This window comes from Epinephelus moara, chromosome 20, assembly GCF_006386435.1.
Source record: "Epinephelus moara isolate mb chromosome 20, YSFRI_EMoa_1.0, whole genome shotgun sequence".
Taxonomy (NCBI): Eukaryota; Metazoa; Chordata; class Actinopteri; order Perciformes; family Serranidae; genus Epinephelus; species Epinephelus moara.
This window is the reverse complement of record NC_065525.1, coordinates 10644610-10659465: the sequence shown is the minus strand read 5'-3', so window position 1 is coordinate 10659465 and position 14856 is coordinate 10644610. Positions and strand designations below refer to the sequence as shown.

General features: G+C 40.5%; 1 protein-coding gene across 1 annotated transcript in view; it reads right to left on the bottom strand.

Annotated features, from left to right (window-relative positions):
• Positions 1–14856, bottom strand: part of si:ch211-212o1.2 (uncharacterized protein LOC492735 homolog) — a 57865-nt gene that overhangs the window by 18611 nt on the left and 24398 nt on the right. Inside the window, exons 2-3 of the mRNA XM_050073547.1 lie at positions 10125–10244; positions 9711–9802 (exon numbers count right to left, since the gene is read on the bottom strand). Of these exons, the coding sequence (XP_049929504.1) occupies positions 9711–9802; positions 10125–10244 (212 nt within the window). The remainder of the gene's footprint in view (positions 1–9710; positions 9803–10124; positions 10245–14856) is intronic.

Here is a 14856-nt window from a genome sequence, read left to right as displayed (position 1 = left end):
ACGCACAAACACACACACACACACACACACACACACACACACACACACACATCACGACTCAGCGGTGCCCAGCAGCCTGCACAACCCCAAAGCTCATATCCAGCATCCTAATAAACCACAGAACAGCAGTCGGCTTGCGCAAAAACACTCATACACATAAATGACCCATGGACGCCACACACAAACTCAAAAATGTAAGCTTCAAACACACACCAACACACACACAAGCTCGCAAACCCCACCTGCACTGTGCAGAGGCAGACACCTGTCTGTGAGAGCATGGGGGTCTCAAATGAAAGACTGAATCTGAATCTCAGAAGCACAAAAGAGGACAAAAAGAGACACACACACACACAAGCACACACAGGATAAAGGTAATTTATTTCCCTCTGTGGAAAAAGCAAAAAAAAGGTAGGTTTGCATCTGTATTTCCACAGTGTGCATCTGTGCGTGTGTGGAGCAGTGGAAGCATCAGCATGGAAACTCATTATTGTCGTGTTAGCTGTTCGAACCAATCACACAAGCCTATCAGCGAACGTCGTTGGTAGGTGCCGCGGCAGACACAGAAACTATCTGTTGATATCTCCACAATTATGTACCCATCTCTGCTCCCCCTCCCCGTATTCTCTACCCCACCTCTGCTCTCCCATCACCCCCCTCCTCTCGCCGCAGCCCTCAGCCAGATGAAAGCCCGGCTAAGCCGCGGAGGTCGTGCCGAGCAGGGCGGCATCAGCGATCCCAGTTAACGGCGGGCCACCGGTCGCTGCATGTCCTCTAATCCCACACCGTTTAACGGCCCGCCTCGCACGACGTCCGTTAATCACCAGCTCACATCGCCCATCGCCCCAGCAACCAGCGCTGTCCCACTGGTTGGACGGACACGCCCTTCCACCCCCTTCCCTCTTTTTTTTTGTCCTTCCGACCTTTATACTGTATTTTCATCTCACTTTTTGTTGGTTCCTCTTTCTGGCCACATATTTCCATCTATGCTTATCCTTTTTTTCCTTCTGGTCTTTAAGAAGAAACTGACAAGCCATTTAGTTAACTCGACTTCGACGCTCTAATCAGTCTCATCAGAGAGCAGCATTAGAGACATGCTTGTTAGAGATGTAAGAAAAAAGAGAGAAACTGACATAAGGAGGAAAGTATTGATGCTTTTAAAAGAGAGAACAGTTAGAGAGGAAGGATTTTCAAACATATATCCCTAAACTGTAAGCACATCTGGCAAATTTCAATGTGAATCGAGCATCATTGGGAACTAATGAGCGTGACTTTGTCCTCAAAGTGGTGTCATTAGAGGACTGCTAAATCCTTGTTGAGTCAATTAAAGCTCAACGACATGACGACGACAAAAAAACAGCACGGCCCAAAGCTTCGCTAAGGAATAGTTGTAAACACCACTGGGAGAATGTAGCGCACTTTTTAAGATAGTGTTGCAGTTTTAGCACTGGGGAGTGAAAAGGCTTTTATGGATTCAAATCAAAGCAAATCATTGTTATACAATTCCTAATGAGGGGCATTAGCAGTGTGCAGTATGGGAGAGTTTTACGTACAGCATAACTTTGAGGTAGAGCGGCGTCACCTTGCAATTAAGGGAGGCTGATTTTGGTGGCAAAAAAGAGCATTTTGTGAATGTTGTGATTTTTACAATGTGCTCACTACGAATAATAACAAGAAGTGGATTTCAATTTAGCCAAGGGATTTAATACACACGAGAAAAGAACCCCAATTATCCAGAAATCCAGTCATTTTATTGGAACAATGTTAATTACAGCTAAAGCAATTAATCGATTAACCGTTTAGTTAATTAACAGTAAAAAAAATAAAAGTCTGCAATTATTTTTAAATTGATTAATTGTTCCGGTAATTTTTCAAGCTACATGACAAACATACTCTGGTTCCAGCTCCTCATATCAGGTGATTTGCTGCTTTATCTCATATCTCAAACTGAATGTCTCAGGGGTTTTGGTGTTGGTTTAGTTAAACAAAACAACATTTGCACACATCGCCTGGGGCTCTGGAAAGTTAAAATGGGATCACTTTTTTGTTTCAAAGACAAAATGATTAATTGAAAAAATAATCAGCATATTAATCCAAGATGAAAATCATCATTAGTCGCTGCCCTGATGTTTATATGGTGTAACTGTCTTTGACTTTCAGTTAGTGAATCTCGGAAGATATGAGCAATATTTTTGCTTGGATTAAATTGCTATTTTAAGTTTCAAGTAAATTTCAAAATAAAATGTGAATCGGTGATGTTTCCATTCCACTACCTTTGTGTAAATATATTTAAGAGGACATGAGAAGATAATAGAAGATAATAAGATTCATTCAGAAAATATGGTTAAAACATTTTTTTTTATATTTTTGCTTATTCTCATAATATTAAGCAGCACATCTCCACATGCCTGTTAGTAACTAACCTGATTAAAGGGGCTCTCATATTCCAACTGGCACAGGATTAAATTATTAAAACATTAAATTAAATTATTATTATTCTCATTTTATTTTAATATATTTATCATGCAGTGCCCGCAATCTGACCTACATGCTCTTTTTTTTTTTTTTTTTTAACTCAGAACCAAACCCGGATATAAAATCACTTTTTTTTTGTGGGTCTTCTGCCGGGTATCTGCGAGTACCCAAGCTGATGCAGGACTCTGGCTCGGATACATCACAGCACTTCCTTGTTGCTTTTTGAATTGGTGTTTTGTCAGCAGCCATGATGTTAAAGAGCAGGGTGTCATGTGTCTGGAATCTGACAATTTTTTTTTTGTCTTTTCATGTAACGTTTCCACCTAAACTTTTTCATATGCAAATCAAAAATGCTCATACAAATGGAACATATTAGATGTAATTTCTGTAAAGATTTCCCCCAGATCCTGGAGACCATACTGGCTATACTGGCCAACAGCTTTAACAGATAGAAAATGCAGTTTCCAGAGCCGCTCTAACTGCTCCGTGGCCTCCACTGCTGGAAATATTATTTATGGACACTATAACAGCCGACTCTTAGGACTGTCAGATATCCCCTTGTGGTGAAGTTACAGAGGGCAGGAGTCTATATGTGCGGACAACATGTGTCATGTCTACGTTAAGGGCTCTACACAGTGTCTATAGTACAATCTGAGCAACTTCTTTAAAGAGGTCTTAACAAATAACAACAGAGAGCAGGGAACAAAGCAAGAACATACACATGTACACGCACAATACATACATACACAAACAACAACAAAAAAAGCAAAGAAATGACAGAACACACAAGTAACAAAGAGCGACACAATGTTTCGTCTACGTTCATAACTGCAACCACTATTAGCCTCAGGTGTTCTCTGTTGTGCGCATCTTTGATATTCAAACTAACCTTAACTGGGAGCACAGGCCTGCTTTATTCTCAGTCTCCACACACACACACGCACACACACTATATTTTCCACTAGCCTATTGCCATCCCTCTGTTCTCTGCAAAGGTCCATTCTTCTCTTCCAGTTAAAGTCTTTATTAGAAGTCTCCTACAGTGTCCAACACACCATGCAAATCTCTGACTGCCGCCGTGCCTTTGGTCCCAGTAACCACCCCAAACCCCAATAACTGCCACACTGTAAATAAACATCAAACCACAGAGTACCTTTAGCAAACACAAACAGGAACACAGAGATTGAAAAAGCATCGTTTAGACTCTACTGAGGGTTCAATGCGTGTGTAAGAAATGTGTTGTTATCTAGATAACGCAATGTGGCAACAAAGGAATCAAAATACATAAGGCTTAGAGTTACACACTGACTGGACACAATGATGGGACAATAACCTGACAGAAGGCATTACTCTAAAGCTCAATCAACATCAAATCAAAAAGAATGACATCAATCCTGAGAATTTATCACACTGATCAGACTGCCAATAATGTGCTGTCCACAGCCACACAAAGCCTCCGACAATAAAAGTCTCCTGTGTGGAAATACTAATTCATGATAGTTTATTAAATGGAATATTAACATTTCAGAGGCATGAATGTAGCTCTTTATTAAGCTGTTTATAGTGACTGCATTTTGTGAATTTGCAACTAATTCACAAAATTTTAATTGATTTTGTGAAGTTATCAGTAGAGGAAATGTCCACTAGCGGCTAGCCTAATTTATGCAATGAAAATGTGTTTAAGGTAACAATGGGTCACTATCAGAATCAACTGTTTTGTCTGTGAGCTTTGACGGTTATTGCTGAGCCAATTACATACTTTTGTAAACGCCCTTGTTGTTGATCCATGTTTTATGGCTATGGGAGAAGTTTGCCTTCAGTGGTTTAAGCCAGATAGCCCTAAAGTTTTAGGGAAAAGATGATGGTTTGGGTTCAAATGAAAAGATTTCTTCCAGAATAGGCTTTCTGACAGAAAGCTTTGAAGGTTAACCTATTACATATGCTGACTGACTACAATTATTTACAATTACTTATGAATAGTTTATTTTTTTTTTTGTTCAAAAGCAAAAATGAAAGGATGGCAGCTTCTTCTGTAACAGACATGTGATATCGTCTCATATCAATCGCAAATCCCTGAACTGGATCAAATTGAAATTGTATTGTGGCAAACTTTATGATATTGGCTAATGGTGGTGGGTGATAAAACGATAACATATCATCTCGTGATAAACACTTATGCACTGTCAATAGAAAAAACGTTCGCTATAACGTTCCATAATGTTACTGTATTCTGTCGGGAAAAAAAACATGAGGAAAGCCGCGCAAGTTACCCTCGGAGTCGGGCTGTGCAAGGTTAGCTGCATGAACACACTCACTTGCTCCCTGGTAACCTAGCAACGGTGTCACGCAAACAGCTAACAATGTCAGGTTTGGTTGCGCTTATAAGCCGCGACTTGGGGCTTGTTTTTTTTGTAAAGTCGCTCACAAATATTGGTCGTTGCGGGTTACTTTTTTTTGGGGCTTGCTGCTGAAGTAGAGTTGCTTATTTGGGCTTGCTCTCTAAACGTCGCCTTTCTCTATATATATCCGTCTAATAATTTATTTAAACACATGATAATATGTCGGACTGCAGGATGTTTCCACAGCTCCGCTCCCTCTGCCCTTCTCCTTCTCCATACACACAGGTGATGGTCAGTCAATGAGACTTTCACATTTAAATTGGGTGATTAATGGAGGTTCCTTAACTATTTCGCTAACAAGTGGGCAAAATATGGAAAGAATACAATAAAGATTTGTAGAAAGAGAGAGGATTAAAAGATTCAACTTCAAGAGGGGAACGATTGAAAGACAATGTGCAGAAAGTAAAATGGCTCGTTATATGCAACTTCTTTACTTTAATTTTCATCCATTCATTTATTCTTTCCAAGTTTTTGGTCAGCTAGTTGGTTTGGTAGAGTTCAAGGGCAGTAAATATAATGTATTTGTAAAGTAATTTTGGTTGCTGGTCCTGGTTGCTTGTTTCTCTCCCTAGATCTGGCAGCACTGAACACAGCACAGCGTGGAGTGAGTAGCAAGAATGAGTGCGGATAGCGAGGAAATAGTCGAGTAGTAGTTTTTATACCATTTTGTGTATTTTCATTTATTTGAGTGTTTTCTAATGGTTGTGTTGACATTACCTTTTCCTCCGTGTGCCTTGACTGATGACTGTGATTGAAGTCAGAAGAAAGCTATTGAGTTTAAAATAAATGTGTTAAAATGTATTCATTTTCTCCTGGTCCTTATTTAAAATAGGTAATAAAAAAATTATCGATAATTATCGTTCTCGATCAATAAGAACCAGCTATATCGTGATATACTTTTCAGCCATATCGCCCACCCCTAATATTGGCAAATATCATATGTTGTCCAAAGAATCAATATAATACCATGTCATGATGAAACTAGTGATTCACACACCTAGGTGCAACCAGCAGAAGTTTATTTGCCAATAAAGACCTATTAGTAAGTGTATATAGGTTGCTAGGAACCATCTGTGGCACATTTTCTACATAAAAAGGAATTCACTGTAGCCTTACAAACTGTAATATAAAATGCAGTTTTATACCATTTTGTATTTTCAGCTTTGTTATGTCATTTTTATAGAATGTAATTCAAAGTCTTTCTAGTTTACATCACTATCAAACAGCATTATATCAAGTATCAGGTCATGTGTGTCAGCCACAATATATATATCCTCTTCAACTCTTGACTTTAAATGTCTAAAATGGGACAAGTGTTCTCCAGGACTCCCTGCTGCTGTCCCTGCCGAGGGTTAATACAGAGCTTAGCAAAGAGCTGTCATATGGGCAGCTCCATCTGCTTGGAATGAACTACAAAAACTGAAATTACAGACATACACATAGACTCACGTCCAGCTGGGATAGAAACATTGTCGATGTAAAAATTATGTGGATCAAAGTCAATGTGCAGGCTTCATTTCTAACTCTAATAACTCATTTTACAAACTGGATTCTGCAAACAAATATCAATGAGAGTGATGACTCTAACTATAACGTGACGTGTGTTTAAGACGGTACTGCTTCATTATAATCATGACACTTTGCACATACCAGGCTTGGATGTTTTCATCTTTTAGTTTTTCACATTTTTTCTGATCATATAGTATGTATGAACATAATTATCTTTAATAAAAGGGCAATTTTTCCCCAGTTTGTAGTATAAGGGGGTTCAGATTACATCATTTTTTAGTAAATAGTGAATAATATTACAACAGTAAGCAAACATTAATAATGTGAATGTTCAACAAAAAATGATAACTATTGTTATAATTAGGATGCCTCAGGTCTCTAAACACACAAGCATGAAGATTTCCACTAATTAATTATCAATGAATATTTCATAAATACAAGAAATATAGGATGAAATACACACACCCACTGAACTCACATCCCATCAATCAAAACAAAGTTCACATGAACCAATCTGTAAGCCACACCTGATCACACCGGTTTTAATTGGCTGAAATGAGAATAACCTTTACTCTAATTGGCTTTGGGAAATGGGGCAAAATGTGTGTGTGCATTAATGTAGGTGACTTGTTGTAATGTGAGAATTAAGTGTATGTGCATCCATCATTATATACGCCCACACACATTATGTGCATGCATGTCTTCTGGTGCTGTACAAGGTGAGGCCGTACACAGTATGTGTTCACATGTGGGTGTGTGTTATGTGTGTTTGGGGAACCATGGACATTACGGTCTACAGGGAGATCCCTCTGTGAGACACTGACATTTAGTTTCCAGGTCACTATGGCAGTCCTGAGGCTCAGGGGATTAAGGTGCAACCGCCATGCTGCCATGGTGACGCAGCCTCAGGAGGGTAGGGACACTGATACGGTACAGTTTCTCCTCTGTAGTCCATAATTCACTGGGTCACAAAAATATTTAGTGCATTTTTAAATACTATTCAAGGGTTGGCTACAAGCTTTTATTTTTGACAAAACCTCCAAAAGTAAAACTACAATTGTATGCCTCTGCGCACCAGTCAAGTTTCTCACGGATGCTTCGCACACATCATCCCCCTGACAGCCCAGAAGATCAATACATTCAGCGCAGTTTCAAGGTGGGCACCCAAGACTAGTGTCACCAATTCAGTATCTGACCAAATCTTTCCCCTTCTGTTCCTGAGTGACATTGAATAATGGTGAGAGAAATGTTTTTGCATAACATTATGATGTCACAGTGAAGCTGACCTATGACCTTTTAGATATAAAATGTCATCACTTCATCATTATATCCTATCCGACATTTGTGTAAAGTTTATCATAAATTGCATCCGAATACTTGGGTTATGGCCAAAAACATGTTTTGTGAGGTCCCAGTGACCTTTGACTTTCAACCAGCAAATTCTGATTCTTGAGTCCAAGTGGACATTTGTGCCAAATTTGAGGTAACTCCCTCAAGGAGTTCATAAGATATTGTGTTCACAGAATGAGTTGGATACAGGGTCACCCTGACCTTCGACCATCAAATTCTAATCAGTTATTTGTTAAGTCTAAGTAGACGTTTGTGCCAAATTTAAAGAAATTCCCTCAAGGGGTTCATGATATGATGCATTCACAAGAATGAGGTGGATGCAAGGTCACAGTAACTTTAACATTTGACCATCAAATTCTTATCAGTTCATCAATGGGTCCAAGAGAACATTTGTGCCACATTTGAAAAAAAATTTGTCAAGGTTTTCTCGAGATATCGCATTAACAAGATCGAGATAGACGAGGAAACGGTGGCCTTGACCTTTGACTATCAAAATCAAATCAATTTATCATAGAGTCCAATGGGACGTTTGTGTCAAATTTTAAGAAATTCCCTCAAGATGCTCTTGTGATAGCATGTGTGATGGATAGACAACCCAAAAACATAATGAAAAAAAAAAAATCCTATTTAGCTGCCAAACACTGCTTTATGAAAAGCAAGGCATATACCAAACTGATGTCTCTCAAGCAGGAAATAAATGTTTGAAATAAATTTGGATGCCCAAGAAGAGTAAACTATTCTTTATTTAAAAGGAAAAAAAAAATCCTTTTTTTGTGTGCTGGCTACCAAATTCATATGCATGTCACAGCTAAATGGTTTATAAGATGAAAGTTTACTGCTGAATTGTAATTAAAAGATACAGTTCACCCCAAAATAAAAAATACATATTTTTCCTCTTTATGTAGTGCCATATTAATGTAGGTACTTTTAGATATCTATCATTATTTATTTAACTACTTGTTATTAGTCATCATTATTTTAGCTGCAGAGTGTTGAAGATTTATAACTAGGTGACACTTGGTTTGTGGAGCACAGTGTGGCAAAACATACATTTGTAAAACTCTATAGCAATCTCTCTCACAGGTTTAAGTTTAAGATCTATCTATTTCTGCACTCAATAGATATATTCCTCTCAAATTTTGGTCACAAATCTGTTAAAATCTGCATTAGTAAGCACTTGTTTTTTGCCAAGATAATCCATCCACCTGACAGGTGTGACATATCAAGTTTCAGATTAAACAGCATCATTGCCACATAAGTGTGTCTCGGGATGGTCACAATAAAAGGACACTCTAAAATGTGTAGTTTGATCACACAACACAATGTGTGACACATATGTCACAAGTTTTGAGGGAGCGTGTCATTAGCATGTTGACTGCAGGAATGTCCACCAGAGCTGTTGCTTGTGAAGTGAATGTTCATTTCATTTGATTTGGTTGAATATCTTTGAGAAGGAGAGGTGCTCACGGATTTTAACAGATTTGCAGCAAAAAATTGACAGGATTATATCTATCGAGTGCATAAAAAAAGTCATAAAACCTGTGGAAAATGGGAGCAAAAACAAGTGTTGCATTTAAATTGTTGTTGAGTATATTTTCTTTTCACAGAACTACATCCGTCAACCGCATCACCGCACGAAAGGAAGGACTTTGTCAACTAATTTAAAAGCTGAACAGCTCATCACAAGATGCTGGAGTGAGGTATATGTCCCCATTTTTACTGTCAGATAAAGGCAAAATGCCCAAAAAAGAACAATTCAGACTGATCGTAGCACCAACAAAAGAGCAATTGTTACATTGGCCAAAAAGTATTTACCTCATTTCCAGGGCTGAATCAATTTGCAAGTTCAGTTGTGGTGGAATACTAATTTCAGGGGAAAGTGAGGAAAGTAAGGCTTTGCTTTGTACAGTAGTTAACTGATGTCAATTTAATGCAGCCTACACAGTCAGGCGGTGTGTATATGCTATATGTGCTCACCTTGCCAATAACAGGGATGTCCACAGATCCCCAGGTGTCCGCCCCCCAGTGCACCATCCCCGATGCGAAGTCTGCCGTCACTATTCCTAGGACTGGCACACAAACACAGAGAGAGACACAAGAAAAAAGGCATAACATATGTTGTTATTAGATGCGCAAGCAAACACCAAAACACTATTTTACAAAAGTGTTACAAAAACCTCATGTGGACTAGAACAATGTTTTGGGACTGCACTGCTTTTAGGGAGAGATTTCAAACATTTATCTAAAAAAAAAAAAAAAAAAAGATCTATATAAATAACTGTCACATGGTACCTGTGATAGGTAGTTTTAAAGTGATATCTTTACAGAGGGAGGCTTCATCTTAGCTCAGTAATTTCTCTACAACCTCAGTCCTTCTGAATGCCAGCTCACCAATGCCGAGGATGATCTTGAAGATGTGAACAGTGGAGAAGTGCAGGAGGAGGAAGGAGAAGTTGATGATGAAAAGGAAGAGGCACAGAATCACACACACCCACTCCTGGAGCCGCTTACCTGACAAGGACAAAGACAGGGAAACACATTTTAGTTATCTTAGCTAGTCAACCATTTATTTGTTCGCCGCAGAGAACATTTTCAACCGGTTATGCATGTTGGTCTACAGGTTGATTTTGCTACTTTAGTTCACTGCACTGCACATCTGCAAGCTAGGCTGTCCTGACCCAACAGTGTTGCTGAGGAAACATTGTGCCCACCCTCAGGTCTCCCCACCAGGTTGCCCCAGTGAGTAAGTGACCCAATACTGAGCTACAAAACCCCCTAAGCATTGTTAACTGCTAGCTCTCTTTGCAACATTAGCAGTGTCAGCATGGCTAGTGGTGCTAACATAGTTAATACTAACAGGGTTTTGCGGCTCAGAATGAAACCGCTTACAGACCGGGGATACCTGGAGGGTTCCAGGGCCACCATGTTTGCGCAGCAACAATCTTCTGGTGGCGGATTACCAGTGGTAATCACCAACATCGCTAGCTAGCAGGCTGTCTGTCAGCAAAGCCAACATAAAATAAAATTAAAAGGCAAGATATTTGACGCTACATTAGAAAACACTAAAATTTCACCACCTCTTATTGGATAGTGCTTTGAAATGTAGCGCCAAAGCTCACTCTGTCAATAGAGCGTCAGACTTTAAAGAAAGAAAGAAAATACAGATTTTAATGTTGGGTACTGCGCATTGGTTATCATCGAGGAGCGGAGACTGATACGAGAGTGGGAATGATAAGAAGTTGAGGGTGTTCGGCTCTGATGAGTTGTATTAATGAACTGGGTGAGGTCCCTGCACCCACTGGGAGAACAACCCACTCCTTACTGAGGGTCAAAGGACCATTTGACTACAATGACTGTGTGTGTGTGTGTCCAGGGTGTTAATATGTAATCAGTCAGATGAAGACAAGTGTACTCCTGGCTGCAGGGTCATGACCTCTCATATGTGAACCACCAACGCTGACGCAGCACCGATGCTGCACACACACACACACACACACACACACACACACACAGGCTGCTTCAGGTGGGAGGTAGGCCTCTGCAGGGACAAGGCCAAACTCACAGGTCAGCAGTATTAACTAAAGGACAAAGGGAGAGGGACTAACTAAAACTACTCATACTTTCACACATCAGCAATATTATGAGAGGGAGATGAGAGGGTCAAACTCAGAACCCTTAAGCCACACAACCCTGAAGATTAGAGACGCTGAATTATTGAAAACACACATAGCTGATCTATAGCTCATTTAGAGCACCACATTCTACTGCAGTGTTTTCTATTACTTATGATGTCTTTAATCTTCCATGAACTCACATTTCTATGACTTGTCCCTTTATTTGCGTCTTTTCTTTGTTCTGACTTGTCTGACCTGTCAGCTCAAGAAGGAAATTAGATTATAGAAGATCTCACCCACTTACAGAAATAAACTCTAAAATGTACAAATATAAACTACCACTGTTCTATTTCTAAGCCTCTTACTTTTTGTTCTTCGTCTCTCATCACCCCCTCTCCGTCGCCCTTCTCCTAATCCTTCTTTCTTTGCCAGTCAAATGTGCTTTTAAAACTTTAATGTGTTCAGATCCTAACGTATCACACGGCATTAGCAGCCTATAAGATATTCATGACAGTTTTTTTTTTTTTTTTTAATAACGCACACAGACCTGTGAGTGAGTGCGCCTATAGGCCTGTGTGACTATGAATATGCTATCAGCCTCTCATAAGGTAAGGATTGAAGTTGTCAAGGGAGATTTAAAATATGTGATTATGGATATTTTACGGATCATCAAATGTGACCCTTCACCTTCTAAAAATAGATGCCATCAAAGTTGTGAGGAGACAGACGGCTAATTCAAGTGGAGAGCCAAGTTCAGCTTCTAAATGAGTTTGACTTTGCAACTCAAAGATGTTATGAAAAACTCTCGTTTTTGCTATCGACTGCAGTTAGAGATGGCAGATTAACAGATATTTTTGTTTTAAATGTATTTTGGGTGCTGTGATGCTCTACACCGGTTAACAGCATATAGACAAAGGGAAACAGCTGACCTGACTCTGTACTAAAGTAACAAAATCCACCTAAAGCACCTCTGGAGATCACAAATTGAAACACTACAATTCGTTTGTTTAACCTTTACATAAAACCAAAGTGTAAAAACAAAAACTGAAACTTTTACGGGGGGTTTTGTGAGACTATTTCTTGGCTGGGAGCGGCATATCTTTGTGTCCATGCTGAAAACATGGCACTCAGGAATTAAACAAAAGAGATAGGATGTGTTGTTGTGCTGTTTCCTCCTGTTTCCAGTCTTTATGCTAAGCTGAGCTAACCAGCATCTGGCGGTAGCTCCATATTTACCAGACAAACATGAAGCAGGTATAAATCTTCTCTTCTAACTCTTGGCAAAAAAAGAAAGCATGCATGTTTCCCCCAAAACTACTGCTTTAACAAGTATAACAATTTCATTAAATTTTGCCTGTGATATAAAAATCCAGACTTTCAACATACAAATGACACCACAAAAACTGCTCGGGAGTGGCCCATGGAACATGACAGAGACCTCAAAGTGTTGACCTGGCTGCCAAATTCCCCAAATCCCAGTCTGATCAAACATCTGCGGGACATGCTGGTACCCCACCTTACAACCCACGGGACTCAAAAGATCTGAAGACAACGTGTTGGTGCCAGACACCAATTGACACCCTCCAGAAGTCCTGTGTTCATGCATTGACAGGTCAGAGCCATGCCCAGTCCAAGGAGGACCCACCGTAGATTGGGGGTATCTCCAGGGGAAACCAGCATGTCCCTCAAATGTTCAATCAGATTGGGATCTGGGGTATTTGGAAGCCAGGTTGACACCTTGAGCTCTTTGTTCTGTTCCTCAGGTCATCTCTGAGCAGTTTTTGTGGTGTGGCATGGTGCATTGTCCTGCGGGGGGGCACTGCCATCGACAAGTGCCGTCTCCATGAGGGGGTTTACTTGGTCTGCAATGATGTTCGGGTGGGTGGAGCACATCAAGTAGCATCCACATGAATGCCAGAACCCAAGGATTCCCAGCAGAACATTGCACTGTAACAAGATGATCAATGTTATTCACTTCACCTGCCAGTGGTTTTAATGTTTTGGCTGATCGGTGTAAATAACTTTCACTTTCAGTTTGATTTCTAATCAGAAAGGGCTGTCTGCTTGGGAGGCACTGATCATATGACTGGATGAATGAGACTTGGATTTGACTGCACGAGTTGTGTGAGAGTTTGTACACAGATGTTTTGATATAGTTTTGCTACTGTTAAATGTGGACCCCTTATGACTTCAAAGTTTTCTTCATAAATTCAACGTAACACAGGGTGAGTAACTGATATATAAATTGTCATTTAGGGGGTGAAGTATTCCTTTAATTTCCAAAGATCCGCACTATTGAACACATTAGCCAATGGCGCATAATTTAAGGCTTCATTCAGAGAAATGCAAGCCGCACTGAAAGCACAAAGACTGTGGCAAACGAGGGAGAGAGGAGTTATGACTGGCAGCAACAAAACACAAATGGCTTTTCTCATATTGTTTTGTCCCAGGTCCAGTAAAATAACTTAATACGTGTTAAAATCATACAGTCCAAGTAATGTGTTTTCAGTCCATACTGAGGTTAAGTAGAGCGCAGTTGGCCCTGTTGTCTCCGAGCTTGATGTGACACCATTTTCTCCACTCCGCCCCAAGGTACACACACACCCACACACACACACACACACACACACACACACACACATACCTCAAGGGATCAGTACACCAAAATTCACTCTCTCCAACTTTTGTCTGAAGCCACACACACTCAACATACATGCAAGCGCTCACACACATAGAATGATGCTCCAACTGATGGATTTCCTAACACATCCTCACATCTCTCTCGATTACACACACACATCCTCTGACACATACACAAATTCAGACACTCCATCTCCGTCACGTACACACACACAAACACACACACACACACACATGCGGTGCAGGGCCGTGGAGCAGTGGGGCGGCTGTCAGGTGATGTGCGTCAGTCCTTGGATCCTCCGGCTCCCTGGTGAGGGGAAGGAAACTAGGACAGGCCTCCGCAGAGCGCACACACACTCTCACACACACATTCTCTCTCTCACACACACACACACACACACACACATAAGCCCTTGTCCCTCAGGCCATGGCATTGCTGGATATCACACACAGCTACAGACAGACACACAAAAACAGCCTCTAAAAGCATGTATGTATGGACAGACATATGCAAGCATGTTTGAACATACACACACACTCTCACCAACGGAAAACCTCTCATTCAACAGCGCACACACACACCTGACCTGCCTTCACTTGGCATACAAACACAAAATTAAAGATGTACACTTAGACACACGTAAACACAAACACACTGGCACACACACACATCTACACACACTCTTAGGGCCAGAGCAGCACACTCATTAATATCGTTCTGACAACAACTGGCTCCCTGGCAACCTCTCTGCCATCGCTCACCCAGCAGCACCCCCCGCCTGCGAGCACGCACGCGGGTGTGCACGGGGATTTAACCTGGGCGGAGCCGGGGGAGGGGAACGAGGGGTGCTAATAGGCTGAAATTAATC